This window comes from Amblyraja radiata, chromosome 17 (genome assembly GCF_010909765.2).
Source record: "Amblyraja radiata isolate CabotCenter1 chromosome 17, sAmbRad1.1.pri, whole genome shotgun sequence".
NCBI classification, from domain to species: Eukaryota; Metazoa; Chordata; class Chondrichthyes; order Rajiformes; family Rajidae; genus Amblyraja; species Amblyraja radiata.
Window position 1 is genome coordinate 7,774,588 of NC_045972.1, and position 27,160 is coordinate 7,801,747.

A 27,160-nucleotide genomic window follows, 5' to 3' on the forward strand; every position below is an offset into this window, starting at 1 on the left:
AATGGAGGAGACATTAAATATTACACTTAAAAAGGGTGTATGGCGGGCAAATAAGCAAGCCACGCGTGGTGAATGAAAGAGATCTTTATTGATGTAGTAAAGAGATCAACACACACATGAATGGGGGAAGGCTGACCTGGGGCTCTACACTTATACTAGGGCGCACCCCTAAACCCTGTGACAACGCCTTCCCGACATTACCCAGTCACGTGACCCTACCCCCGACTGCCGAGGGTTCTCGTATTGAGTGGCCTAACCACCGGCTGGCGCCACAGGTGGTACTTTTCCGATAAGTATTTGGTATGTAATGGAAATGGAAGCATTTACTATTGGGTCTGCAGAAAAAGATATCGCTGAAACAAATCACATTTCTTGGCACTAATTTCAGTATGGTGTTATCAAGTATTGTATCTCCAACGGTTTTCAACTGCAGCTTGGATTGTGTAATTATATGTTTGTACAAAAAGACTGCAGCACTTTGCCAGCAATGTGTAGTACAATGAGTAAACCCAAATTAAAAAAGTAATATAGAGAGGTGACCAAAAGTTTCATCCTCAAGGTTTTCAAAAGGGTCTTTAAAGAAAGTGCAGTGAGTAATTTGTAGAAGAAGTTAGAGGATTGGCCACTCCCACACCACTCAAGTGGGGTGGGGATGAAAATGCACAAGCAGTTTGGGTGAGAGGAATAGCTTTACTGGTGGTGGAGATTGGAGGAAATTTGAATTTGTGGAACTTGTAGCCGATGCAGATTGAAGATAGGGGAAATTTGTCTTCAGTACTTTATATAGACTAGAATATGAGGATGGCAACTTAGCCAAAGCAAGCACTGAAATAGTTTGGTCTGAAACTGACCCTGGTCACAGGTAAATGTTTTTCCGAGTAGATGGAGAAAAGAGATAGATTGGCAATCGTTTGTCCTAGAGAATGGATACATACAATTTGGATGCTTAACTTATGGTCAAGTGCAATGTTGTGGGCAGGAGCGGCCTGATTCCACCTCGTCAGTCAGTTGTTAAGGTGGAAGGCCATTATTCTGGCTGAAGGTCTGTGACCAGTAGAGCTCCACAGGTATCTGTGCTGACACTTCGGTTTGCAAGATTTATAGACGACTTGGACGTAAATGTAGAAGAGTAGTACTTGGTGAGTAGCGGACAGCCAAAACTGAAATTGGTGGAGTTGCGGACAGTGGGAAGACTGTCAAAGTATAGGGCGGGATATAGATCCGCTACAGAAATGTGTGGAGAAATAGCAGATAGAATTTATTCCGAGCAAGTATGAGGTGTTGGAGGTCAAATGCAAGAGGAAAGCATACAGATAATGGCAAGATCTTTAACAACATTGACATACAGAGGGATCTTTGGTTCTATGTCCTTAGCTCCCTAAATGGCTATACAAATACAATTGCAAATGTTACTCTATTCAAGATGGGAGCTTGGCAAAAGAGGGGAAACCATAGGCTGGGTAGCCTGACTTCAGTGGCTGGTAAGATTTTAGAGCCCATTATTTAGGATGGTTTCAGCGTAATTAAAAGCGCATGATAAAACAGCCTGAAGTTATCATGGCTTTGTGATGGGGAGATCTTGCCAGTTGGAATTCTTTGAGAAAGGAAATAGGATAGAGAAAGAAGAGTTAATGGATGAGATTTACTTGGATTTTCAGAAGGCCTTTGATAATGTGCCACATTTGAGGCTGCAAAAACAAGATGTTGGCCCGTGGTAATAGAGGGAAGATATAGATAGCCTGGAGAGAAGATTGGCTAATTGGCAGTAGGCAAATAGTGGGAATAAAGGGGGCCTTTTATGGTTGGCTGCCAATGATTGATGGTGTTCCACAGGGGTCAGTGTTGGATCTGCTACTCTTTATATTATATGTCAATGATTTGGATGATGGAATTGATGGCTTTATGAATAATTTGCAGATTATACGAAGATAGGTGGAGGGGCAGGTAGTGTAAAGAAAACAGGGATTCTGCAGAAGGACTTGGACAGGTTGGGAGAGCCGGCAAAGCAGTGACAGATGGAATACAGCGTAGCAAAGTGTGCAGTCATGCACTTTGGTAGTAGGAATAAGGGCTTAGACTATTTTCTAAATGGGGAAAAGATTCAGAAATAGGAGGTGCAAAGGGACTTGGGAGTGCGGGTGCAGGGTTCCCAAAAGCTTAATTTGCTGGTTGAATCAGCAGTAAGGAAGGCAAATGCAATGTGAACATTCATTACGAGAGGACTAGAATATAAAAGCAGGGATGTAATGCTTATGCTCTGTAGGACACTGAGTAGACTGCATTAGGAGTACTAGGAGCAGTTTTGGACCCTGTATGTGAGGAAGGATGTGCTGGCATTGGAAGGGGTGCAGAGGAGGTTTACAAGAATGATCCAGGGAATGATTGGGTTCATGTATGAGCATTATCTGAAAGATCTGGGCCTGTAATTGCTGGAGTTTAAAATGATGAGGGGGGATCTCATTGAAACTTGCCATATAGTGAAAGGCCTGGATAGAGTGGAGGTGAAGAAGACATTTCCACTAGTGGGAGAGTCAAGGGCCAGAGGGCACAATCTCAGAATAAAACAACGTATCTTTGGAATGGAGAAAAGGAGGAATTTAGCCAGAGAGCGGTGAATCTGTGGAGTTCATTGCTACAGATGGCTGTGAAAATAAAGACTGGGTAGTTTTAAAGTGGAGATCGATAGCTTCTTGAATAGTAAGAGAGTGTCAAAAGTAACTGGGAGAAGGCAGTAGAATGGGATCGAGAGAGAAAGATAGATCAGCCATAATTGAATGGCAGTGCAGACTCAATAAACCGAATGGCCTAATTCTGCTTGTGTGTCTTATGAACAAGTAGATAAGTGGTAAAGGGGGTGTATCATGTGCTTTTCTTCATCAATTGGGGAATTGAGTATAAGAATCAGGAAGTCATGTTGAACCATATAGGCCTCGGTTATGCTGTATTTGGAGAATTGTATGCAACTCTGTTCGCCCCCTTGCAGGCATGATGTGGAGGTGTTGGCGAGAGTGCAGGAGAGATTTACTAGAATGCTGCCTGGATTAGAGGGTATTGGCTAAGGAGAGTTTGGGTAAACTGATTATTTTCTCTGGAGCAATAAAATTATGAGACCGGGCATAGCTTTAAGGTGAGAAGTGCAAAGTTTAAAAGAGATGTTAGGACAAGTTCTTTTTTAGCCGAGGATGGTGGGTGACTTGAACAGGGGTGGAGGCAGGATAGTGGCATTCAGATGTGCACATTGATATGCAGGGAGCATGTGTAGGTAGAGGCAATTACCTTAACTCAGCATCATGCTGGGCACATACATTGTGAAACCAAAAGACCTATTCCTGGGCTATACTTGGCTCTGCTCCATTTCATTTGCAACTCCCCTTCAAATGAAGCAGACCATGCCTGGTCTCAAGATCTTAATAGACATTTGGACATGGGCGTTAAGTGACAATTAACATTTGTGCCCCATCATCAATATCCATGGTGCATCATTGACCTGCCACATAAATATCATGCTGAAAGTTAGAAGCACTCCCGACGCACCACAAAACCTTGTCATCGTGTACATGACCCAATTTAGGAGTATGATGATTACACACGACTTGCCCAATGACTGCAGCACCAAAAAATTCAAGAAGCTCAATGCCATCCAAACCATTACAGCTCACTTGACTGCCATTTCAACCACCCAAAACACTCAGTCTTTACACCACCAGCACACTCTGACCACATCGTGTTCAAACAGCAAAAAGTGCTGTGGTTATTCTGATAGTACCCCCCAAATCTTTCATCACTACCACACAGGATGAGGGGATCAAATGCATTTCAACAATGCCACCTGTAAATTCCCCTCCAAATTGCACGCCATTCAGACCTGGAAATATATTGTTAGCCCTTCGTTGCTTAGCCTAAATCCAGTAATTCCTTACAATAAGAAAACCCCAATATTTCATTTTAATCGATGTATTTGATATCCTTCACAGGACCCCGATGAGGATGAGCCAAATATTCAAATTCTGCTCGAGCACCGTTTCTACAAGGAGAAAAGCAAAAGTGTCAAACAGTTCTGTGACAAGTGTAGCACCATTATATGGGGCTTGCTTCAAACCTGGTATATCTGCACAGGTGAATGCTTACTGTTTATCCGTTTTTCATTTTCTTAGTACTTTTTAAAATGACAATTGTAAAGAATCATACGTAATTTATTAATATTTGAATATCCCACCCAAAGCACTTTCGGTAAAATGCTAGACTAAGTGGGACCCCCTGTCACACGGGTGGCCTGTTCCCCAAACGCAACCCGTTCCCCCAACGCAACATTCGACCACTTGCCCATAGCCCCCACGGGAGGCCTGGTCCCCCATTTAAGAAATGGCAGGTATTTTTGTTATTCACTTGTATGGATATCATGCTGGTTAGTCACAAGAAACAAAACCAGCTAATCAATTTAACTTGCAGTGGTGGCACAGTAGTGCAGAGTTGCTGCCTTATAGCATAGAGACACGGGTTTGATTCTGACTACGGGTGCTGTCTGAATGGAGCTTGTACGTTCTCCCTGTGACCACGTGGGTTTCCTCCGGGTGCTCCAGTTTCCTCCCACATTCCAAAAGACGTGAAGGTTTGTAGGCTAATTGGCTTCTGTAAATTGTCCCTTGAATGTAGGATAGAGTACGGGTGATAGTGGTGGACACATCTCAGTGGGCCGTAGGGCCTGTTTCCGCACTGTATCTCAAAACTAAACTAAATCAATTGCACTTTTTTTGTAAGCTTGTTTTTAAGTTAATTGAAAAAACGGAATCAGGGCTTGAATTTTTGTTTTGAGACAAATTTAGCTTGTAGCGCTCCATGTTGGCAGGTATCAGTTGATGACTGAAGATACTGAAACTGTACCAAATGTGATCACTGGCATCATTTTAAATCAAACTACCTGCGCAGGGTTTGATGTTTTTAAAATTGTTAATGTATTTTGTTCTAAATGGTCTCTAATTTTTATTGATACTTTTTTATTGTTCAGCTCTATAGGACATTGTGGCCAGTGATTTCAGTAGTATGAAAGTGGAAGGCTATCATGACCATAAATGGATTATTCTTAAACAATGTCTCGCTTCAAATTGATAGGTTATCCTTGACACTATGATAAAATGTTAGCTAGAGAAAAAAAATACACCTTTTCCTTTCTGCTATCGTGAAGATCAGCTATCTTAGGTTAGTTTCGTTTAAAGATACAGCATGGAAACGGGCTCTAGCCCACTGACTCCATGCTGAGAATCAATCCCCACTTGTTCCATGTTATCTGACTTTCTAATCCTTCCCTGCACATTAAAGGCTATCTAACAGGGGCTAATTAACCTAAAAACCTGTGCAAGTTTCGGGTGTGGGAGGAAGCTGGAGCGCCCTGAGGAAACCCACATGGTCACAGGGTAGAACATGCAAACTCCACACAGACAGCACCTGAGGCAGCACCTGTGAGGCACAGCTTGACCAGCTGCAACACTGCCTCCATGTTTCGCTGTTTTTCTTTAATCTTTCATAGAAAATAGCTTACGAATGCCTGATCTATTATTTACACATTAATGTAACATCGATTGCCGATCAAAAGCTTGTCGCTTTTGATCCATATTCAAATGATTGCGTATTTAATTGGAATAAGAAGAATACATGTTAAAACTCATCTTCAATTTTTTGGTGGTGACATGTACTTTGAAGAAAGCAAAGCACCCTTTGTAATACTTAAATGTTTATAAATGACGGGTAAAACTTGCATATCCAAACGTATTTAACTATCTTCTGAGAATTTATTCATAAGATAGTTAAATACATTTTGTTGGAAACAAGATGTATTCAGCAAATAGTGATCATCAGTAAGTGTTCGGCATGGACTAGAAGGGCCGAGATGGCCTGTTTCCGTGCTATAATTGTTATATGGTTATATGTTAAACAGAATGTGTGCCTTAATACATCAATTTAATTGCACAATACCAGATTACAAAGTAGCTCCATTAATCTGGAGTAGCAAAATAATTCCTTTTGGTTTGTTTTAGTTCTTCTTCTTTTCGTGTCTTTGAAACTGGTTGGTTATATGACAGTTTCCCATTCCTTTACGCAGTCCTTTGCGTTTTTATTGAACACTGCAAGATCCTTTGGGCTGCACTGGTTGGGTAGTAGGGGGCAGACAAGGCAGTGCTGCATTGTATGGTCCTCTTCTCAACATTCACAGGTGGTTTGGCCAGTTTCATAGCCCCATCTGGCCATGGCAGCTTTTGATCGCCCTGTTCCTGTTCTCAGGCGGTTGAGCGTCTTCCACTGGACCCATGGTGCTTCTGAGCCCGGAGGGAGGGCTTCAGAAGGAGGGATACCCATGTCAGTAGGAGGGGGGTCGTCCTCAAGCCTTTTTTGTCCATAGTTGGAGTCTGGTTTCTTCCCGTGATGCTATTAGGGGCTGGACATGGCTGAGAAAGCTTCTCCTGGACTTCAGCCGTTGGGCCTGGGGTACACGTCCGTAGAGGAGGTGGCGTTCATCACTGGTGGCCTTGGTCATCTCTACTCGGCTGGCGACTTCCCGTCTCACATCAGCAGGGGCAATGCCAGCGAGGAGGTGCAGGTTGTTTATGTTGGTGGGCTTCAAGCAGCCAGTGATTGAGCGGCAGGTGTTATTCAACGCTGGGTCTAGTTTCTTGGCATGGGATGATCTCTCCCAAACAGGACATGCATACTCCGCAGAGGAGTAGCACAGGGCCAGAGCAGTAGATCTTAATGTGTGTGCTGTGGCTCCCCATTTGGAGTTGGTCAGCTTCCGGAGGATGTTATTTCGGGAGTTAACTTTCAGTTTGGTGTTTTTGACGTGTTCCTTATAGGAGACAGTGCGATCCAGTGTTACACCGAGGTAGACAGGGTTGGTGCAATGCTCAAGAGGTGTTCCAGACCATGTGATGTTAAGGGGTCTGTTTGCTTCCCGGTTCCTGAGATGGAACGAGCAGGCTTGGGTCTTCGCGGGGTTTGCGTGTAGGTGGTTGCGCTCGTAGTAGAGGTGTAGCTCATCTAGGGCTGAGGTGAGATTCGCTTCTACAGCTTCAAACGTACTCTCTTGGGATGTTACACAGAGGTCGTCGGCGTAGATGAACCGCTCAGTGTTCTGGTCCATTGGCTGGTCATTGGTGTAGATGTTATATAGTAGTGGAGCCAGCACACTACCTTGAGGCAAGCCATTCCGTTGTCGTCGCCAGCGACTTTGCTTGTTGTTAAGGACAACATAGAAGCGCCTATCTTTCAGGAGGGCTCCGATGAGGTCCGTGAGTGCCAGGTCTTTGGTATTCTCCAAGATCTTTTTTAGGAGGAGGCGGTGGTTCACAGTGTCATACGCGGCAGACAGATCAACAAAGACGGCTCCTGTCACCAGTCCTTTCTGGAACCCGTCTTCAATGTGCTGTGTGAGATTCAGAAGTTGACTTGTTGTGGATTTGCCAGGTCGGAATCCAGCTTGTTGAGGGATGATGGCTGGTTCAGCGACTGGGGCAAGCCTGTTGAGGATCAGGCGCTCAAACAGCTTGTACGGGTGGCATTGCAGGGAGATTGGGCGGAAGCTCTTTGCATATGCTGGATCTTTACCGGGTTTTAGAAGAGCGATGATTTTGGTTTTCCTCCAGATCTTTGGGATGTTTCTTGTCAGCATGCAGTTGTTCATCAGCTCAAGGACCCACTTCCGTGCCAGAGGTCCAAACTGCTTGATCTCCTCTGTGAAAATATTGTCCAGGCCGATGGCTTTGCCAGTCTTGAGGGCTTTGATGCTGATATTGAGCTCTTCAAGGGAGAACGGCTCAGTCAGTCCGGTGTTTTGGGAGTGCTGAAGTCGGTCTGCCTTTGGTCTTGGCTGTTTGGTGGTGGATTTCCCGTTGAGCAGCAACTGATACGCAACTTGGTTGGCCGTGGTGGTATACTGTTGATGTGTTGGTGTTGATGGGTCATTGCTGATTTTTCGGATGAGGCTCCATGCCTTTTTGCTGTTTTTTGCCATATCAGTTGTCTCCAGTAGAGTTTGCCATTTCCGCTGGCGGCATTCTGATAGGGAGGTCATGAGTCTCTCACCTACTTCCATGGTGCTTTCAGCAAAGGGGTCAGATTCGTAGAGCTGTTGGTATTGCTCATATAGTTCGCTGCTTAGAGTGTCAAGGCCGGAAGACAAATGTTTGTTTTAGTTGAGGGATTGATACCCTGGCAACCCAGTGAAAAATCTATCTTCTGAAACAAAGCATCCTGAAGCAGAAATAGATACATTCCAAAAGAATAAACACAATTGCTTGAGAACGTGTGATTTCTGCGTTTTTAACTCTTTAATTTTATTGATAGGTTGTTACTACCGCTGCCATAGTAAATGCTTGAACCAAATTACCAAAGCTTGTGTAAGGTCAAAGGTTAGCCACCAGTCTGAATTTGAACTAAACATTTGCCCAGAAGTGGGACTGGACAGACAAGATTACCGGTGTGCAGACTGTCGACAGCCAATATCCCTTCGTAAGTATTCTGTTATAATCTGCTTCGAAGACTAAACTAATTTACAGATTGCATGGAGCTACCCCATGAATAAAAAGTTTACAATTTGTTTTTTTGAATAATTTGCTACATTTTGTACCTAAATGTATCTGTCTTGTAGTCCTTAGGAACATGATTGATTGATTTAGAGTGTCTTATTGCAGTGAAGGCATTATTCCTTCATCATTGATGTATGGTGACAGGATTTAGTGACTTTGTCCTGTAATCTATTTTCCTTTCACCTGCAAAAGAGTGAGGAAATCATCAAATCACATGTAATTTAAGGTCAGACTTGGAATCTGCACTTGGTAGGAAACCTCCAGTAAAGATGTTTGTGAAGAGGCTGGTGCGCTGTATTTCTTATTGAAGGAGAATTTATTGAAGGGACAACCCCTTCATGTAGGGCTTTGCATTTTATAATTGTGTTCTGAAGTGATCTTTTTTACGCAGTATCTGCACTTAGCACATTTTAAAGTAAACCTGCTTTGAAGTACTTAAAACTTAGAAAAGTACAACACAGGAATAGGCCCATCGGCCTACCAGCTCTGTACCAACCATGATGCCAAATCAAAATGTTCCTGTTTGCCTCTGGACCCTATCCCTCTGTTCACTGCAGGCTTATGTGTCTTGAGGCAGTGCAGCTTAGGTTCATGAGATTGATCACTGGAATGGTGGGACTGTCATATGAGGAAAGATTGAAAAGACTGGGCTTGCATTCACTGGAGTTTAGAAGGATGAGGGGTTATCTTATAGAAACATATACAATTATAAAAGGACTGGACAAGCTAGATGCAGGAAAAATGTGCCCAATGTTGGGTGAGTCCAGAACCAGGGGCCACAGTCTTAGAATAAAGGGGAGGCCATTTAAGAGGTGAGAAGAAACATTTTCACCCAGAGAGTTGTGAATTTATGGAATTCCCTGCCACAGAGGGCAGTGGAGGCCAAATCACTGGATGGATTTAAGAGAGAGTTAGATAGAGCTCTAGGGGCTAGTGGAATCAAGGGATATGGGGAAAAGGCAGGCACGGGTTATTGATTGGGGACGATCAGCCATGATTGCAATGAAGGGCCGAATGGCCTCCTCCTGCACCTATTTTCTATGTTTCTATGTCTAAATACCTCTTAAATGTTGGAAAGAGTGGGTGTGGGGGGAATGAATGCAATAAAAGATAATCAGAAGTAGTAAGGAAATTGAGTGGCAGCAGGAATGTTATCGTAACCAATGGCTTTTAATTATATTTGGATATAACATCCTGCTCATGGATAATTAGTAATGACAGGTGCCTATAAAGCAGCTTTTGTTTCCAAATTTTGAATGGTTACCAACCAACTAGTCCGAAAAAGTATCTTGACCTGAAACGTCACCAATTCCTTCTCTCCAGAGATGCTGTCTGTCCCGCTGAGTTACTCTAGCTTTTTGTGTCTAACTAGTTTAATAAAACTGTTTAAAGACGTCTTTTGAATTTTAAAGCATTGGCTGAGCATTACGCTTTGTCTTTTTAGTAATACTATGATTAATACTTCATAACATTGGGCTTCTTAGTTGGAAGTGGACAGTATTGGCTATTGGAAAGAACAGTGCTACAGATATATGTATAAACTGTATAAAAGGTAGTACCCACATGAAATCTATAGCTCTTGACACTTCCATTACAACACCCTGACATTTGTACTTTTCAACTTGTCTGCACCAACTGTGTTTGAGAAAGTAACATTGTACCAGCTGGTGGAGCTGCTGCCTCACAGCGCCGCTGCCCAAAGACATGCGGGCTTGCAGGTTTATTGGCCTCTGTAAATTGGAAAAGCAGCAAACCATAAACACAATTGTTCACTGTACTTCAGTGCATGTGACAATAATAAACCGAAACATAAACTTGGGGAGCGGATGTAAAAATGGGATAACATGGAACTAGTGTGAATGGTTGAACAATTGTCGGCATGGACTCAGTGGGTCAAAGGGCCTGTTTCTACGTTGTATCTTTCAATTCAATTAAAATTCTCACTTCTGTTCTAGTTCCACACCGCTCGCAATTATCTCTGGGTTGCTTCCACTACCTCGTGCTAGTGAAAGTAGGAACAGGGAGATAGATCTGAATGTGTGGCTGAGGAGTTGGTGCAGGGGGCAGGGATTTAGATTTCTAGATCACAGGAATCTCTTCTGGGGCAGGGGTGACCTGTACAAAAGGGTTGGTTTGCACCTTAATTGGAGGGGGAGCGACATTCTGGCAGGCAGGTTTGCTAGTGCTACACAGGTGGGTTTAAACTAAATAGTCAACAACGTGGAAGCGTATGCGTGATGTTAACGGGAAAGAGAGTGTAGGAAAGATTACATTTAAACTAATGGGGCAGGGGGATGGGAACCAATGCAAGGAGACAGAGCGTTGTAAAATGAGAACAGAAGCAAAGGCAGAAGGGAGAAAAGAAAAAACAAACCTGAAAGCTCTGTGCCTTAATGCCAGGAGCATTCGTAATAAGGGATGAATTGAATGCGCAGTTAGCAATTAACGGATATGATATAGTTGAGATTACGGAGACATGGCTCCAGGGTGACTCCACGGCTGAGAGCTCACCATGCTTATTCAATATTCAGGAAGGAAGAGGAGGAGTCGTGGCATTGCTGGTTAAAGAGGAGATTCATGCAATAGCAAGGAGAGACATTAAGGGCCTGTCCCACTTGGCCGGTAGTGACTTGGCTGGTCACGCGCGTCATCATGCGTCCGCACATCCGTCTGGAGCACGTGACGTCATTTGAAGATGGACACAAAATGCAGGAGTAACTCAGCGGGACCGGCAGCATCTCTGGCGAGAAGGAATGGATGATGTTTCGGGTCGAGACTCTTCATCAGTCTGAAGAAGGGTCTCGAACCGAAACGTCACCCATTGCCAAGTGGGACAGGCCCTTTAGCTTGAATGTTGTAGAATGGGTAGAACTGCAAAATAGCCTAGGGCAAAAAACGCTGGTTGGAGTTGTATACAGACCACCAAACAGCAGTAGGGAGGTTTGTGATAGGATCAAACAAGAAATTAGGGGTGTGTGTAGCAAAGCTATAGCAATTATCATGGGTGACTTTAATCTACATATAGATTGGGCCAACTAAATTGGTAACAGTGTTGAGGAGGAGGATTTCCTTTAATGTATACGGGGTGGTTTTCTAAACCAGTATGTAGAAGTACCGACTAGAGGGCACACCATCCTAGACTGGGTATTGTGTAATGAGGAAGGATTAGTTAGCAATCTTGGTGTGTAAAGCTCCTTGTGCAACAGTGACCATGATATGGTGGAATTCTGCATTAAGAAGGAGAGTGACACGGTTAATCTAGAGATTACGGTCCTGAACTTAAAGAAAGGAGACTTTGACGGTATGAGACGGGTATTGGCTAGGATAGACTGGCAAATTATACCTAAAGGGTTGACGGTGGAGATGCAATGGCAAAGATTTAAAGATCGCAAAATTGTTCATCCTTGTCTGGCGAAAAAATTAAAAGGGGAAGGTGGCTCAACCGTGGCTAACGAGGGAAATCAAGGATAGTGTTAAATCCAAGGGAGAGGCATATAAATTGGCCAGAGGAAGCAGCAAACCGGAGGACTGGGAGAAATTTAGAATTCAACAGAATTAAAAGGGGGGGGGGGGGGGGAAAGGGCATGAAAGAAAGCTTGCAGGGAATATAAAAACTGACTGTAAAAGTTGAAGTGGAAAATATGCAGAGGAAAAGATTATTGAAGACGAATGTGGGTCCCTTACAGTCAGAGACAGGCGAATTTATAATGGGAAACAAGGAAACGGCAGACCTGTCATACGAGTACTTTGGTTCTGTCTTCTCCAAGGAAGACACAAACAATCTCCCAGAAATACTAGGGGATGAGAGGGAATCTTATTGAAACATATAAGATTATTAAGGGTTTGGACATGCAGGAGGCAGGAAACATGTTCCCGATGTTGGGGGTGTCCAGAACGTGGGGCCACAGTTTAAGAATAAGGGGTAAGCCATTTAGAATGGAGATGAGGAAACACTTTTTCACGCAGAGAGTTGTGAGTCTGGAATTCTCTGCCTCAGAGGGCGCCCTTTCAAGAGGGCGCTAGATAGGGCTTTTAAAGATAGCAGAGTCAGAGGATATGGGGAGAAGGCAGGAACGAGGTACTGATTGGGGATGATCAGCCATGATCACATTGAATGGCGGTGCTGGCTCGAAGGGCCGAATGGCCTACTCCTGCACCTATTGTCTATTGTCTATTCCTTGATTTGGTAAGGTGCCACAACTGGACAATGTGGTTGTGAGGAGAAGGTGACTTTCAATTCCATAATGAAAAAGACAAATACCACATTCAAAGGAGATAATTACACAGGAGATAATGACACAGAAGTCTTGTAAACACAATAAACATACTGCACTATGGTGCGTGTATTTTGAAATATGAATTTGTCAATTCCATGCAGAAAATCTAACCGGAGAAACTCAGTCAGGTATTGCATTCAGGTGATACTTGCATTCAGGCTTTTCAGTGACAAGCTTTACTACATATATTCTTCATCCATATGAAGATATTTATGTTAATTGTTGTGGTCTTGTGACCTGGTGATTTGTACGTCAACTTTTTTGGCTTCCATTGTGAGTTTACACTATCCATGTTTAAGTTGCAATGCTTTAGTCATTCGCATGGTTTGTTTTATAATGTCGACCTTTAATTGGAATCTTCTAATTTGTCAAAGATATTAAAGGATTGTGGCTTCGATATTTAGTTTGGTTAGGTATGCAAACAGAGTTTTGTTCAATGGAAACGAGTGCCATTGCAGGCTAACCCATTTCAAACATCTGACCATCTGCTGCCCCCTAGTGGCTTTTAGTATTGGACTGGACACAATATTCCACTTATCTTGAAGAGAGACACAAAATGTCAAGACCAGAAACGTCACTCATTCTTTTTCTCCAGAGATGCGGCCTGTCCTGCTGAGTTATTCCAGCATTTTGTGTTTATTGTCTGCAGTTGCTTTTTACACATTCCATTGATCTTGCTTTTTTGCGTCTTGATCTCTGCCTCTATTGGTCTCTGCCTCTGGCCTCCTCACTTGTATTTTATTTTGTACTTTAGGCGGTGTGCCTACTGAAGCACGGAGGTGTGACTATACGGGCCAATATTACTGCAGCAGCTGCCACTGGAATGATGTAGCAGTCATTCCTGCACGTGTCATACACAATTGGGACTTTGAAGCACATAAGGTAGGTGCCATTGAAGAGAACATTTTGCAGTTAAGGAACATAAAAATCTAATATCTGCTATGAAAATAGAGAGTGGAATGGTGTTGTTTTGCAAATTCTGGTATATGTATATGTTGGCCCTTAAACCTATATATTATAGAATCCATATAGAACATAGAACAGTACACCACGGGGGTGGGTCCTTGACCCACCATGTTTGTGCCGAACATGTTGAACCAATCTCATCTAATAATAATAATAATGGATGGGATTTATATAGCGCCTTTCTAGAATACTCAAGGCGCTTTACATCGCATTATTCATACACTCCTCAGTCACACTCGGTCTGTCTGCCTGTACATGATCCATATCCTTCTATTCCCAGCACATTCATGTGCCTATCTATCATTTCTGCCTCCACCACCACCAACCCTGGCAAAGTGTATCACAAGAATATTAAAAGGCTATGGGTGTTGTGAATCATTGAAAGCCTTTGGGTTGTCTGAGTGTTCCCCAGTATATTTTGTTAAGACCTTGAATAAATTGACACTCACCACTGTTCTATGAGATATTCTTTGTGTCTGTCCCAATCGGAGCTGTACAGGGTCAGGGTACAGGTCAAACACCCAATTTCCTCTAACAGGGATGTCCTGCAATTAGTCATAAAGCCATGGAGCATGAAAACAAGCCATCGGCCCAACTCATCCATACCAACCAAGATGTTGAGCTAGACCCACTTGCTTGCATTTAACCCACAATGCACAAGGTGTACTTTCTGTAGATCTGCTCTACCAAATACTAACACACATACACACTATACACCACTCGAATCTATAATCCAGGCCGGGTCTTGCCTTACAGTCACCATATATTACTAATGTTTTCAGCCACTAGTCCGTTAGTCGGGATGTAGTCACAGTGGTGACTACTTACAGTGTAAAGGGCCTGCCGCACTTGGCCTTCATTTACGCGACAGGCCGGTAGTGACTGACGCGCGACAGTTGCGCGCGTCACCAGCTCTGGGAGTGGGGTCGGATCCGGATCCGCAACGGCCGTGAGCCCCAGGCCGAGCTCGGCGATCATTTGCCTGCTTCTGCTGCTGTTGGATGTGAGACGTTGTGCCAGGGTGTCCCACTTGGCTGTCATTTTCGCAACAGGCTGGTGGCGCACGAAGATTTTATGCAGAACGAAATCCTGGAGCACTGCGCGATACTGCGCACAACTCAACACTCCTCCACGCCACTCCATGCGCCCGTCCCCCGCTACCCACACGCTACCAGGTTGCGTAAATGGCGCGGAAATGACGGCCAAGTTAGACAGGCCCTTAACTTTACTATATGCTAATAAACTTGTTGGACCGTTACTTGGAGTGTTCTTTATTAGCTCTACACTTTCCTGTACATGTACCAGTGCAAATTACTTTTAGATGTTGATATTATACGTGCCTCAGTTACTTCCTCTGGCAGATTGTTCCACACGTACACTAGGTGAAAAGGTTGCCCTCTGGTTCCTATTTAATCTTTCCCCTCTCACCTTAAGCTTATGCCCTCTGGTTCTTGATTCCCCTACCCGGGGAAAAATACTATGAGCATTTACCTCATCTAAACCCATCATGATTTTCTGATATATTAACTCTCCATATAGATTCTTGAAATATTAAATTGGTATACAAATTAAAATGGAAAAATATGTATTCATCAATGAGGTCAGAGTGCAATAGATTATTGATAGAACTGTCTTTGTTTGCAAATTTTAGCATGGTCATGAATTCTATTCATGAATTCTCACACAGTCTCTCGCTATATTTCCTCTTCTCCATGTTTGTTTTCAATTACCCAACATACAAAATCTGCTTCCACGTGTAAACTTGTGTTGTCCAAGATTCAAAGTGTTTTCTTTCGGGGTAATGTGAGATAGCAGGCGGTGCCATGAACAATAATTCTTGTAACATGTGTATTGCAAATGAACACCACTGTATGTTAACATTTTAAATACCTGACCATTTGATGCCCTTTTGTACCCTTTAGTATTCGATTAGACACATAGTTTCACTATCCTCCCGTTGTTTGCTTCTTGATAAAGCAAGGATTGAGTCTCTCAGCTTGCTTTCCTAATCTGAGGAAAGACATTCTTGCCATAGAGGGAGTACAGAGAAGGTTCACCAGACTGATTCCTGGGATGTCAGGACTTATATGAAGAAAGACTGGATAGACTCGGCTTGTATACGCTAGAATTTAGAAGATTGAGATGGGATCTTATAGAAACTTACAAAATTCTTAAGGGGTTGGACAGGCTAGATGCAGGAAGATTATTCCCGATGTTGGGGAAGTCCAGAACAAGGGGTCACAGTTTAAGGATAAGAGGGAAGTCTTTTAGGACCGAGTGGTGAATCTGTGGAATTCTCTGTCACAGAAGGTAGTTGAGGCCAGTTCATTGGCTGTATTTAAGAGGGAGTTAGATATGGCCCTTGTGGCTAAAGGGATCAGGGGGTATGGAGAGAAGGCAGGTATGGGATATTGATTTGGATGATCAGCCATGATCATATTGAATGGCGATGCAGGCTCGAAGGGCCGAATGGCCTACTCCTGCACCTATTTTCCATGTTTCTATGTTTGGTCAGAATTGGAGTTAAGGAAGTTCCCTATATAAAACCTTCATGGTCACACATAAATCAGTATACAGTACTTGGTAAACCTAATGTTTGCATCTTTTTTTAAGTCCAGGGGTTTAATGATTTGATTATTTTTCACCATGTGATATTTGTTCATCATTCCACATGGTTAGAAATTAGTATTTAAAATGACACAAACGCCTTGGTCGACACATGCTATTCTCCAATACAACATTTTCATCTAACAGTCTTCCTTTAGAAGAAGATGCCTATTCTTTCACAAATAACATATCAGCTTTAATTTTCAACAATTAAGTTTGTAACCTGGTTCTCTTAAAATAAAATATTGCTAAAATGGAATAATGTGCGCTGTTTAGGTAGGTTTTGAGGAAGAAGGATATGTATATTGCTTCAATATGCAACCGGAAACCTGACATCTGCAAATACGATATGATACTATAGAAGTTTATTTGTGATTCTGTAGGTGTTGATACTGGGACAGTCTAATTAATTTTCTTTTTTTTTTTGTTATTAGGTGTGTCGATATAGTATGAGGTATCTCACACTGATGATATCTCGGCCAGTACTGAAACTTCGAGAAATTAATCCGCTTCTCTTTAATTATGTGGAAGAACTGGTGGAAATTCGGGTATGCCTAGATCTCATAATCCTCCTTGGATGTGAGAGTGGTGGCTGGAGGACTGGAGATTGTAAACGTCACTCCCCTTTTTTCTTTAAAGAAGAATGAGAAAGCAAGAAATGTCAAGCCAGCAGCAGCCTAAACCATGGAGAAACTGCTAGATATTATAAACCAAATGAAAATAATGAACACTTGCAAAATTCCAAAGTAATTGGAGGTTCTGCACTGACTTGTTAAGAGCAAATTCTATTTAATTCTATTTAATTAACTTCATTATTTATTTGAAGTAATGAAGAATATTCACAAATAGTTTGCAATGCATATTTTCAGATTAAATATTTTAAGTAATGGACATGGAATGTCCCATTTAGCCCCTCTTTACCTGCTCTGCTCTTCAATAAGAACATGGCTGAATTTTTTTTTGTTTCTTCATGATATTTGCCTAAATCCATTTCCTTCGATTTCATTAATATGCAAAAACCCATCATTCTTTGTTCTATAAGCTCTGCTTTCCTCAATTTAGCTTCATATCCCAGTCCCTAATGGCCAATCACTCATTTTGTGACTGTGGTTCCAGTCATAGAACATCATAACGCAATCCTGCCAAGTAACGGAAGTATCTATCTCCTATACTATAAGGGTTTGCTATTGAAACAGAATAATCAACAGTTTGTCTTTGTGCTTCAATGATGTCCATGATGACATTCTGCATTTCAATTTAGCGTAATGGAATTCCAGAAATTTTAAATATATATTGAATCTATTCAGTTAAGTTTTTAAAATGCATGGCTTGATCAAAAAACATGGCCCATTTTTTTATATCAAAGTAGAAGTGAATTCAGCCAGTTTGGAAACTTCATCCTTGACATTTAATATTTTTACCATGCTGAAATGTAAACCTAATAGAAATTGTTCTTGATTTAAAATATTCTGCCATCCATTAGATGATTTAATCTTCATTTTTACAATATAATTCCTGTTGAATCTTACTAAGAGTTAATCTTTAGAGTGAAATATAATTGCTAATTATTTAAAGGTAATTTAATTCAGTTTCTTTTGCTTCTTCCTGCAGAAACTCCGACAAGATATTTTGTTAATGAAGCCATACTTCATCACTTGTAAGGAGGCAATGGAGGCAAGACTCTTGTTGCAGGTTAGACATGCGTAAGAGAGACAATTTGATTTTTAACATTTATTCAAAATGAATATTTTGGTACAAGTTCCCAATTTGCTATTAGTGTTGTAGGTAAAAAAAACACTTTATTCATCTTTATGGTAGAAGTGTTTAGTACCTATCTAAGTACTTGCATTTGCAGTTACAGGATCGGCAGCACTTTGTGGAAAACGATGAAATGTATTCTTTACAGGATTTAATTGACATTGCCACAGGGCGCTTGAGCTGCACTTTAACTGAAACCCACACCATCTTTGCTAAGCACATCAAACTGGATTGTGAGGTATAGTCACATTTGTACATTTTATATAATTATTTAAGGCTACTTCAGCTTTCAGGGCGAAGGAAGAATCAATATTGTGGTGGCACGTGGCATGCTCCTAACCCTACAGTAGGGAAATCTTGCATTTGAAAAGTTGCCATATCCAAATATGATTTTGTTAATTTTGTTGCCTAATTCACCTTAGTAATGTAATTCACAATTAAGAATAAAAATTGTAGTTGCATCTCGAACCTCTTGATTGCTTTGACTGCTTAAATGCTACTTAATTATCTATAGATACTGAAAATAACCAGCGTAGGCATCAATTGTGCAGAAATTTTTAACAACTATATATTTTCCATTAAATGAAAACAATTCTGTTGCTGCCCTTGTTGCATTGCCTTTTGGACCATTTTTAACATTTTCTTCAAAAAAAACATGTTCCTTCAGTTGTGTTTAAGAAGGAACTGCAGATGCTGGAAAATCGAAGGTACACAAAGAAGCTGGAGAAACTCAGCGGGTGCAGCAGCATCTATGGAGCGAAGGAAATAGGCAACGTTTCGGGCCGAAACCCTTCTTCAGACTGATGGGGGGTGGGGGGGCGGGGAGAAGAAAGGAAAAAGGAGGAGGAGCCGTATCCAACCTCTCTGTCCTGGGTCTCCTCCATGGCCAGAGCGAGGAACACCGGAAAATGGAGGAACAGCACCTCGTATTCTGCTTGGGGAGTCTGCATCCTGGGGGCATGAACATTGAATTCTCCCAATTTTGTTAGTCCTTGCTGTCTCCTCCCCTTCCTCAGCCCTCCTGCTGTCTCTTTCCATCCCCCAGCCTTCGGGCTCCTCCTCCTTTTTCCTTTCTTCTCCCCAACCCCCCATCAGTCTGAAGAAGGGTTTTGGCCCGAAACGTCGCCTATTTCCTTCGCTCCATAGATGCTGCTGCACCCGCTGAGTTTTTCCAGCTTTTTTGTGTACCTTCGATGTTCCTTCAGTTGCTCATTTGAACGAAGCAATGGAAATCTGAGTCATATAGACCATGTGTCCCCAGGATGATCCATGATCTGGATTATGCTGCATAACCTAACCTCAATGGGGTTATTAAGTTGAATGACTAGCACATAATTACATACAAATGACGCCTGTGTTATCGGTGGGAGTTTGTGGCTTGTGTTCCCAGGAAATGGTCATATCACTATTTTCCATCATGCAGCACTGCATCATCTACCCATGTGTAGAGAAACAAGTTGGGAGGGGGAATGGGTATATTTACGTCACAGAAATTCCATGTGAGCACATTTTATTCTGGATTTCGCATGTGATTTGTGAATTCTGTTAAGCGACAAATTTCCGTTACCCAAGCAGATCACCTGTATTAGTTTTGCTTAATTTATTTTTGCAACTAAATTATCTAATTGTCTTGCAACCTTTTGAGTTTTTACTTTTAACTTGTATGTAACTATTAATGCAGCAATTGTGTACTCATTCATGTTTCATTTATTAAGCAAACGTCTCAATTCCAGTTGGTATTCCATATAAAATGGGCAGTTAAAATACTGTATAATTTAATGTGTACTTGCATGTCAAAATAAAAAACTATTAAACAACATAGCAAATGTTTGTTCCAACAACTGTTTTATCTATGTTTGGAATGAATCTGCTGGTTAGATTTAAAACTATATATAGATAGCTGTAAATCAGTTTGAATTTTGTGACTCCATTTGCAGCGATGTCAGGCTAAAGGTTTTGTCTGCGAGTTGTGCAAAGAGGGAGATGTACTTTTTCCATTTGACAGCCATACATCTGTGTGCCAGGATTGTTCTGCTGTATTCCACAGGTTGGTACGATGGTCCAGTTTGTGTCACTGTTTGATTGATGTACATGTTTGTACACTTTACACAAGTTGTAATTATAGGCTCTTAAGTTTAATGCTTGATTTATGGGGGGAAATCTGTTTAAGGCTGTGGATCATGGAATTGTTAACAGATTCGAGATATAGTTGGAATAAGTTGCTCAACAAAAATTATTCTAATACTAAACTTGCAGGTTAGTTATGGTTTTAAAAGCTTCCAATTTTATACTAAACAAATGATGGCTAATTGCATCCAAGAATCACTGTTGGGTTTTCAATACATTTGGATTTTTAAAAAATCAGTAAAACTTGGTGAATTTTACAGATATAAGATTTACCACATAATCTTCTAAATGAGACACGTCTGCAGATGCTGATAAAGTTGGCACAGTGGCCTAACAAACAGAGGAGACGGTTACAAAGTATTGGCATGAGCTCATTGTTGACTACCTCCACAAGCGTAAGCTTCAGCTGAGCATTAATATTACAGCATTATTACATTTCCATCTATTCAATTATCAGGCCAAATATATACTAAATATTAGAACCAGGAAATACAACTTTTCCAATGACCACAACTCGACATATCCAAGCATTACAACTGTGTTCTGCCACTCCTCTAGTCATCTTAAGGAAGTGACTCTAGAAATAGTGGACGCATTGGTGATCATTTTCCAATGTTCTATAGATTCAGGATTAGTTCCTGTGGATTGGAGGGTAGCTAATGTTATCCCACTTTTTAAGAAAGGCGGGAGAGAGAAAGGGAATTATAGACCAGTTAGCCTGACATCGGTGGTGGGGAAGATGCTGGTGTCAATCATAAAAGATGAAATAGCGACACATTTGGATAGCAGTAATAGGATCGGTCAGAGTCAGCATGGATTTACGAAGGGGAAATCATGCTTGGCTAATCTTCTGGAATTCTGAAAATGGACAAGGGAGAGCCAGTGGGTGCAGTGTACCTGGACTTTCAGAAAACATTTGATAAGGGAGATTAGTGGGCAAAATTAGGGCACATGGTCTTGGGGGTAGAGTGCTGACATGGATAGAAAATTGTTTGGCAGACAGGAAACAAAGAGTAGGGATTAGCGGGTCCCTTTCAGAATGGCAGGCAGTGACTAGTGGGGTGCCGCAAGGCTCGGTGCTGGGACCGCAGCTATTTACAATATACATGAATTATTTAGATCAGTGGCAGTGTGAACTGTGAGGAGGATGCTATGAGAATGCAGGGTGACTTGGACAGGTTGGGTGAGTGGGCAGATGCATGGCAGATGCAGTTGAATGTGGATAAATATGAGGTTATCCACTTTGATAGCAAAAACAGGAAGGCAGATTATTATCTAAATGGTGTCAAGTTGGAAAAGGGGAAGTACAACGGGATCTGGGTGTCCTTGTTCATCAGTCAATGAAAGTAAGCATGCAGGTACGGCAGGCAGTGAAGAAAGCGAATGGCATGTTGGCCTTCATAACAAGAGGAGTTAAGTATAGGAGCAAAGAGGTCCTTCTGCAGTTGTACAGGGCCCTAGTGAGACCACACCTGAGTATTGTGTGCAGTTTTGGTCCCCTAATTTGGGGAAGAACATTCTTGCTATTGTGGGAGTGCAGCGTAGGTTTACAAGGTTAATTCCCGGGATGGCGGGACTGCCATATGCTGAGAGAATGGAGCGGCTGGGCTTGTATACTCTGGAATTTAGAAGGATGAGAGGGGATCTTATTGAAACATATAAGATTATTAAAGGTTTAGACACGCTAGAGGCAGGAAACATGTTCCCGATGTTGGGGGAGTCCAGAACCAGCAGCCACAGTTTAAGAATAAGGGGTAAGCCATTTAGAATGGAGACAAGGAAACACTTTTTCACACAGAGAGTTGTGAGTCTGTGGAATTCTCTGCCTCGGGGGGCGGTGGAGGTCAGTTGTCTGGATACTTTCTAGAGAGAGCTAGTTAGGGCTCTTAAAGATAGCGGAGTCAGGGAGGATATGGAGAGAAGGCAGGAATGGGGTACTGATTGGGGATGATCAGCCATGATCACATTGAATGGTGGTGCTGGCTCTAAGGGCAGAATGGCCTACTCCTGCACCTATTGTCTATTGTCAGCGATGAACTCCATTAACACCAATCTCGGCTAACTGATGATTAGATGAACTCTAGGTGTAGGTGGTAGAAACGTGGAACTACAGATGCTGGTTAATATACAAAAATACACAACGTGCTGGAATAACTCAGCTGGTCAGGCAGCATCTCTGGAGAACATAGATATGTGACGTTTCTGGTCGAGATCTTCTTCAATAAGAGCAAGAGTCTTGACCTGAAACGTCACCCATCCATGTTCTCCAGAGTTACTCCAGCACTTTCTGTCCTTTTAGGTTTAGGTTTATTGTTATTGTCATGTGTACGGCGAAATGCTTTGTTTTGCATGCTATCCAATCAAATTAGATAATACTATTCATAAACACAATCAAGCCAAACTTGAGTACAATTGGTCGAGCAAAGAGAAAGATTCATAGTGCAGAATATAGTCTTCAATTGCCTCAAATGTTCACAGTTTATTAAGTGTCTTCTGAGAGATCATGTTTCATCAATAAATATTACACCAATATTCATTATACCCTACTTCAGTCACTTTTTCAAAAACACTTGTTGATTCATCAGGTGGTGCATATTACTTACAAAAGGATACTGTTTTTCTTTGGATCAATTTTTAAAAAGTTGTTCCATCACTAAAATCTAGCAATTTCTCATGTTAACTTTCATGTTAACTACTGTACAATTCCCTTGATTCCTACATTCCTCTTTAATAGCTGATTGATGTGCTCGTGCTCATCAAGAGGAACAAACCTGAATTTTGAGCATTATGGAAAGCGATTGTCAAGGGATTTGCAGTATTGTTGCATACTTTAAACCTGCAGAATGTTTTTTTGGTTTTGGAGGTCTGTCCTCCTTTAGTGTAGTTATTTTCTTCATTACAATTATTTTGGTTACTTTACTATTTCTACCTCGTGGAACATTGACAAATGAATCATCATTATTTCTGATGCTTCTTTATTTTCACTTATAACATCAAGGTCCAAATTCTCGTGCTTGTAGCATGCAAATCAAGGAAATGTGTTTAAGCTGTCGGTATTTTTTAGGTTAATTTGTTGTAATGTGAAAATTCTTTAATATGTTATATTCTTGTTTAATTTACAGAGATTGTTATTATGACAACTCTACAACATGTCCAAGATGTCCACGGCTGACAATGAGAAGACAGTCTCAAATAGGACAAACTCATCCAGACTGAAACCAGATCGAAGTGAAGAATTATCAAGCGGAGTTTAGTGTGTGTTGATTATTTAATTCCTGATGGTTGACAAAACTGAATTATGTGGGAATATAATGTAAATATTAACCGTGGAGTACAAGTCAACCAGTGACCTATTAAAATGTATTCAGACTTAGATTAAGTGACTACAAGAAGGTTAAAAATAACTGAATTTTTAAACTGATAATAAAAACAGTTAATGTATGGTCATAAAGACAAATTTCTGTATGTCCAAATAATTGTTGCATAAATAATAGGTGAACTGTAGAAAAGTGTGCACCTAGATCTTCAAATCTAGATGATCTGTATAATCCAACAGCTGTAATACTGAGGTTTGCAATTTTATATACACTTCCTCCAGAGCACTTTCTTTTTAAGCATAGTTTGTTTTTGTAGTTGCATATAGTCTGTAATATTGCAGACAAATTCACAATTTAGGTGGATCATAAGAACTGTATTCTCACCATTACAGGTTTAAGTAAGAGAAAGCTCAAATAAGTATCAATTTGTAAAATGGTTGAGAAGAAATCAAAATGTTAATGCAGCCATTTGTTTCTATTTCCTGCTCACTGGCATTGGTGCAATAATTGACAAAGTAGAAAATGCTATTCTATAATAGCTAGAGATCTTCTAAGTCAATCTGCAAGGTTTGTAAATCATAACTTTAAATTGGCAAATAGTTGTAGATCTGGGCCTATAACTTTAAGATTAGTTTAAATTGGAAAAGCTTGAAACGCTACCGTGTAAAAGATCGTGGAGCGTAAGAACAAATATATGCACTAAGGCAGGAATATTTCCAGCCTTGTTTTGGAATAGAAGATTAAAATGCCACGTGATAGATGCAGACTAAATTTATGAATCTGATCATTGTCATGCTATTCTGAAGACTCATTTTTGTTAATTTGCATATTTGAAGAACAGAAACCTCATTGCAGTACCTGTACAAAGAATCTTCAAACCAAGCAATGAAGGATGAGTATGTTAGGGCATTTTCTTAGAAAATTATTTTAAGATGAAGCATCTAGTTGTTGGTGATAGTTCCAGCTTTCCATAATGTCTTGATCAGTCTTTGAATAGTGTAGATCTGACGGGCCCAGACACGTCAGTGTGGTATAAAATATTTATTCTTTGGTTTGCTACATTCATTGTGAAATTAATAAATGGATTTTAAGTTTAAACTTGCTACAAATAGCCCAATCATCTTGTTAAACCAAATTTAGTTACATTGTTGGATCTGTTGCACTTTTTGTGGAAAGGTTTTAAATTCCTGGTGGAATTTGCAAACTTGTTACAAGACCGCCATATTGAATACAGTTGAATGTTCATAATTTGTCTTTGAAAATGTGATCTGTGATCCGTTTTTTCACATCAAGCAACTGGAATTTGAAGCAACAGTTTCAAATACTCTGAACATTTACCCTTGTGGGGTAGTTTTAACCAGCATTCTTTGTCCAGAGGTAAATTATCCAGTTCAATAGGCAAGATAGGTGCCAACAGATATAAAAGCTAACTTGGCATATTTATGTTCTCAGGCAATTTTCCAGTCTATTCTATGACTGGTCCATTATCGACTTTGACAATCTGATCTAGGTTGGAGTTTGAAATATGCTTATTTTAATAATTTGAGATAACACCTCATTCCTTTTGAAGAGTTGAATGACAATACTTGGTAATGATGCAATCTGTTTTATTTAGATAGTGTCTCTGAAAAAGATGTAATCATTGAAAAGGAAGTAAACAAAAAGACATGTTGAATAGTATAATCATAGAAAAGATCAAAAATAAATATATTTGTCTCATTGCATAAAATAACGTAATCTGATTTATCGCTGAGACTTGGTGTTATCAAAGGGGAGTAGAATTCCTATATGCACTTATTACATTTGTCTTAATGAGGTGCTGCTTTGCCCCATTCCACTTTTTCCCCATCTTTATGAATCCTGAAATAAAATATGATGGTTAAAATAGTGGGGTCCTTTTCTCAATTTATTCGGCCACCACTACAATTTCTTTTAAATGCTGCTAATTGATGTTTTTCAAATGCTGCATTTTGAAAGCACCAAACTTTAAGTAATGCACTTTTTGAAAAGTTTAACCTCCCCAAGTGTTACTTTTTGAAACACCTAAATGTGTATCAACTATTTTGTGCACTTTTTTCTTGTAACATATGCTTATTTATTATAACTTGGCATAACACCAACCTGATGGGTAATCTTTGGCAGTTTCAAACAGTGAAATGTTACGTTTTGTTCAGTGTAAAATGTTCTGCCTTTTTCTTAAACCTTTTATGCACTAGGCAGGAAAGAAATGGGGATTTTTATTTTACCCATTTACACTATCTGATTTGTTTAGTGATTCCAGCTTTATAGTTCTGTGTAGGGTGTGCAGTACATAAAGTTATCTGTTGGGAGAACTCAAAAAAAATCTCTGCTTAATTCAACCCACATTATTTTAGGAAATGATGATGGCTCTGGAAATGTTTGTAAATTGTCAGTGTAAACTATCAAAAATGGTATAATCTGATATCTATAATTATTTAGTTTGCATGTGCATAATTGAAGAATGCCATTATGTACTCTCTCACAAGATCAACTCTTTAATTTATTAATATGGTTCATTAATTACACTAATCACTGCATCTTGTAATGTTAAGTTCATAAATGTATTATTTCAAACTTATTTCTTTCATAGAAACCCTGTCAAGATTCTGTACTTTAAAGATTTTACCAAATCTGAATAAAAGCTGAAACATTTGATCACATCAGTTGCGGATATGTATATTAACTTTGAGTTTATTAGACTTTGCCTGTCAAAAGATAAACATTGAGTTATAATTAATGATTTAAGTATTAAAGACGTATTTGTGGTGGCTTTAAGGCATTAAAATGTCGAAATGCAGTATCACCAAATCCCAGTCTGAAGAATGATCTTGACCCGAAATGTCACCCATTCCTTCTCTCCAGAGATGCTGCCTGTTACTCCAGCATTTTGCGTCTATCTTTGCATCATCACCAAAATTTGATACAGCAATTTCAGGCCCGTACAAAGCTTTTCAAAAAGGGGGGTGGCATGACAGGATTACAAAAAACTTAATGTGAACTAATGTGCGCGCTGTGCACATCACGAGCGCGAAGCATGAAGTCCCTCGATGCCAGGGACCAGGGCCCGCTTAAGGGCCCTGGAAACTCAGGGGTTTTAGATGCTTTCTGATGCATTCTGAGTCTTATTTTGGAGCATTTTTGCACCAAATTTATGACCAATATTTCAGAAATTAACAGGAATCTGGGAGGTAGCTTTTTCACACAAAGGGTGCTGGGTGTATGTAACGAGCTGCCAGAAGAGGTAGTTAAGGCTGGGACTATCCTAATGTTTAAGAGACATTTGGACACGTGCATGGATAGGACAGATTTAGATGGATATGGGCCAAACGCGTGTGAGTGGGACTAGTTTAGATGGGACATATTGGTCGGTGTGGGCAAGTTGGGCTGAAGGGCCTGTTTCCACAATGCATCATTCTATGACTATAAAGTGAAGAAGAAAAATGCATGTAGATAAGTAGAGCAGATCTGAAAGAGGAGTGAAGGCAGAGAGGTTTATGGGTGGAAAGGAGGG

The 27,160-nt window shown here is 40.8% G+C and overlaps 1 protein-coding gene across 3 annotated transcripts in view; it reads left to right on the forward strand.

Annotated features, from left to right (window-relative positions):
* Positions 1 to 26,309, forward strand: part of def8 (differentially expressed in FDCP 8 homolog) — a 40,122-nt gene extending 13,813 nt beyond the window's left edge. Inside the window, exons 5-12 of one of the 3 annotated variants that reach the window (XM_033035679.1) lie at positions 3,975 to 4,116; positions 8,335 to 8,499; positions 13,608 to 13,735; positions 16,861 to 16,974; positions 18,038 to 18,118; positions 18,282 to 18,422; positions 20,122 to 20,231; positions 23,434 to 26,309. In XM_033035679.1, the coding sequence (XP_032891570.1) occupies positions 3,975 to 4,116; positions 8,335 to 8,499; positions 13,608 to 13,735; positions 16,861 to 16,974; positions 18,038 to 18,118; positions 18,282 to 18,422; positions 20,122 to 20,231; positions 23,434 to 23,527 (975 nt within the window). In that variant the 3' untranslated portion in view covers positions 23,528 to 26,309. The remainder of the gene's footprint in view (positions 1 to 3,974; positions 4,117 to 8,334; positions 8,500 to 13,607; positions 13,736 to 16,860; positions 16,975 to 18,037; positions 18,119 to 18,281; positions 18,423 to 20,121; positions 20,232 to 23,433) is intronic. The other 2 variants (XM_033035681.1, XM_033035680.1) reach the window with 2 other exon arrangements.
* Positions 26,310 to 27,160: the final 851 nt, after the last annotated feature.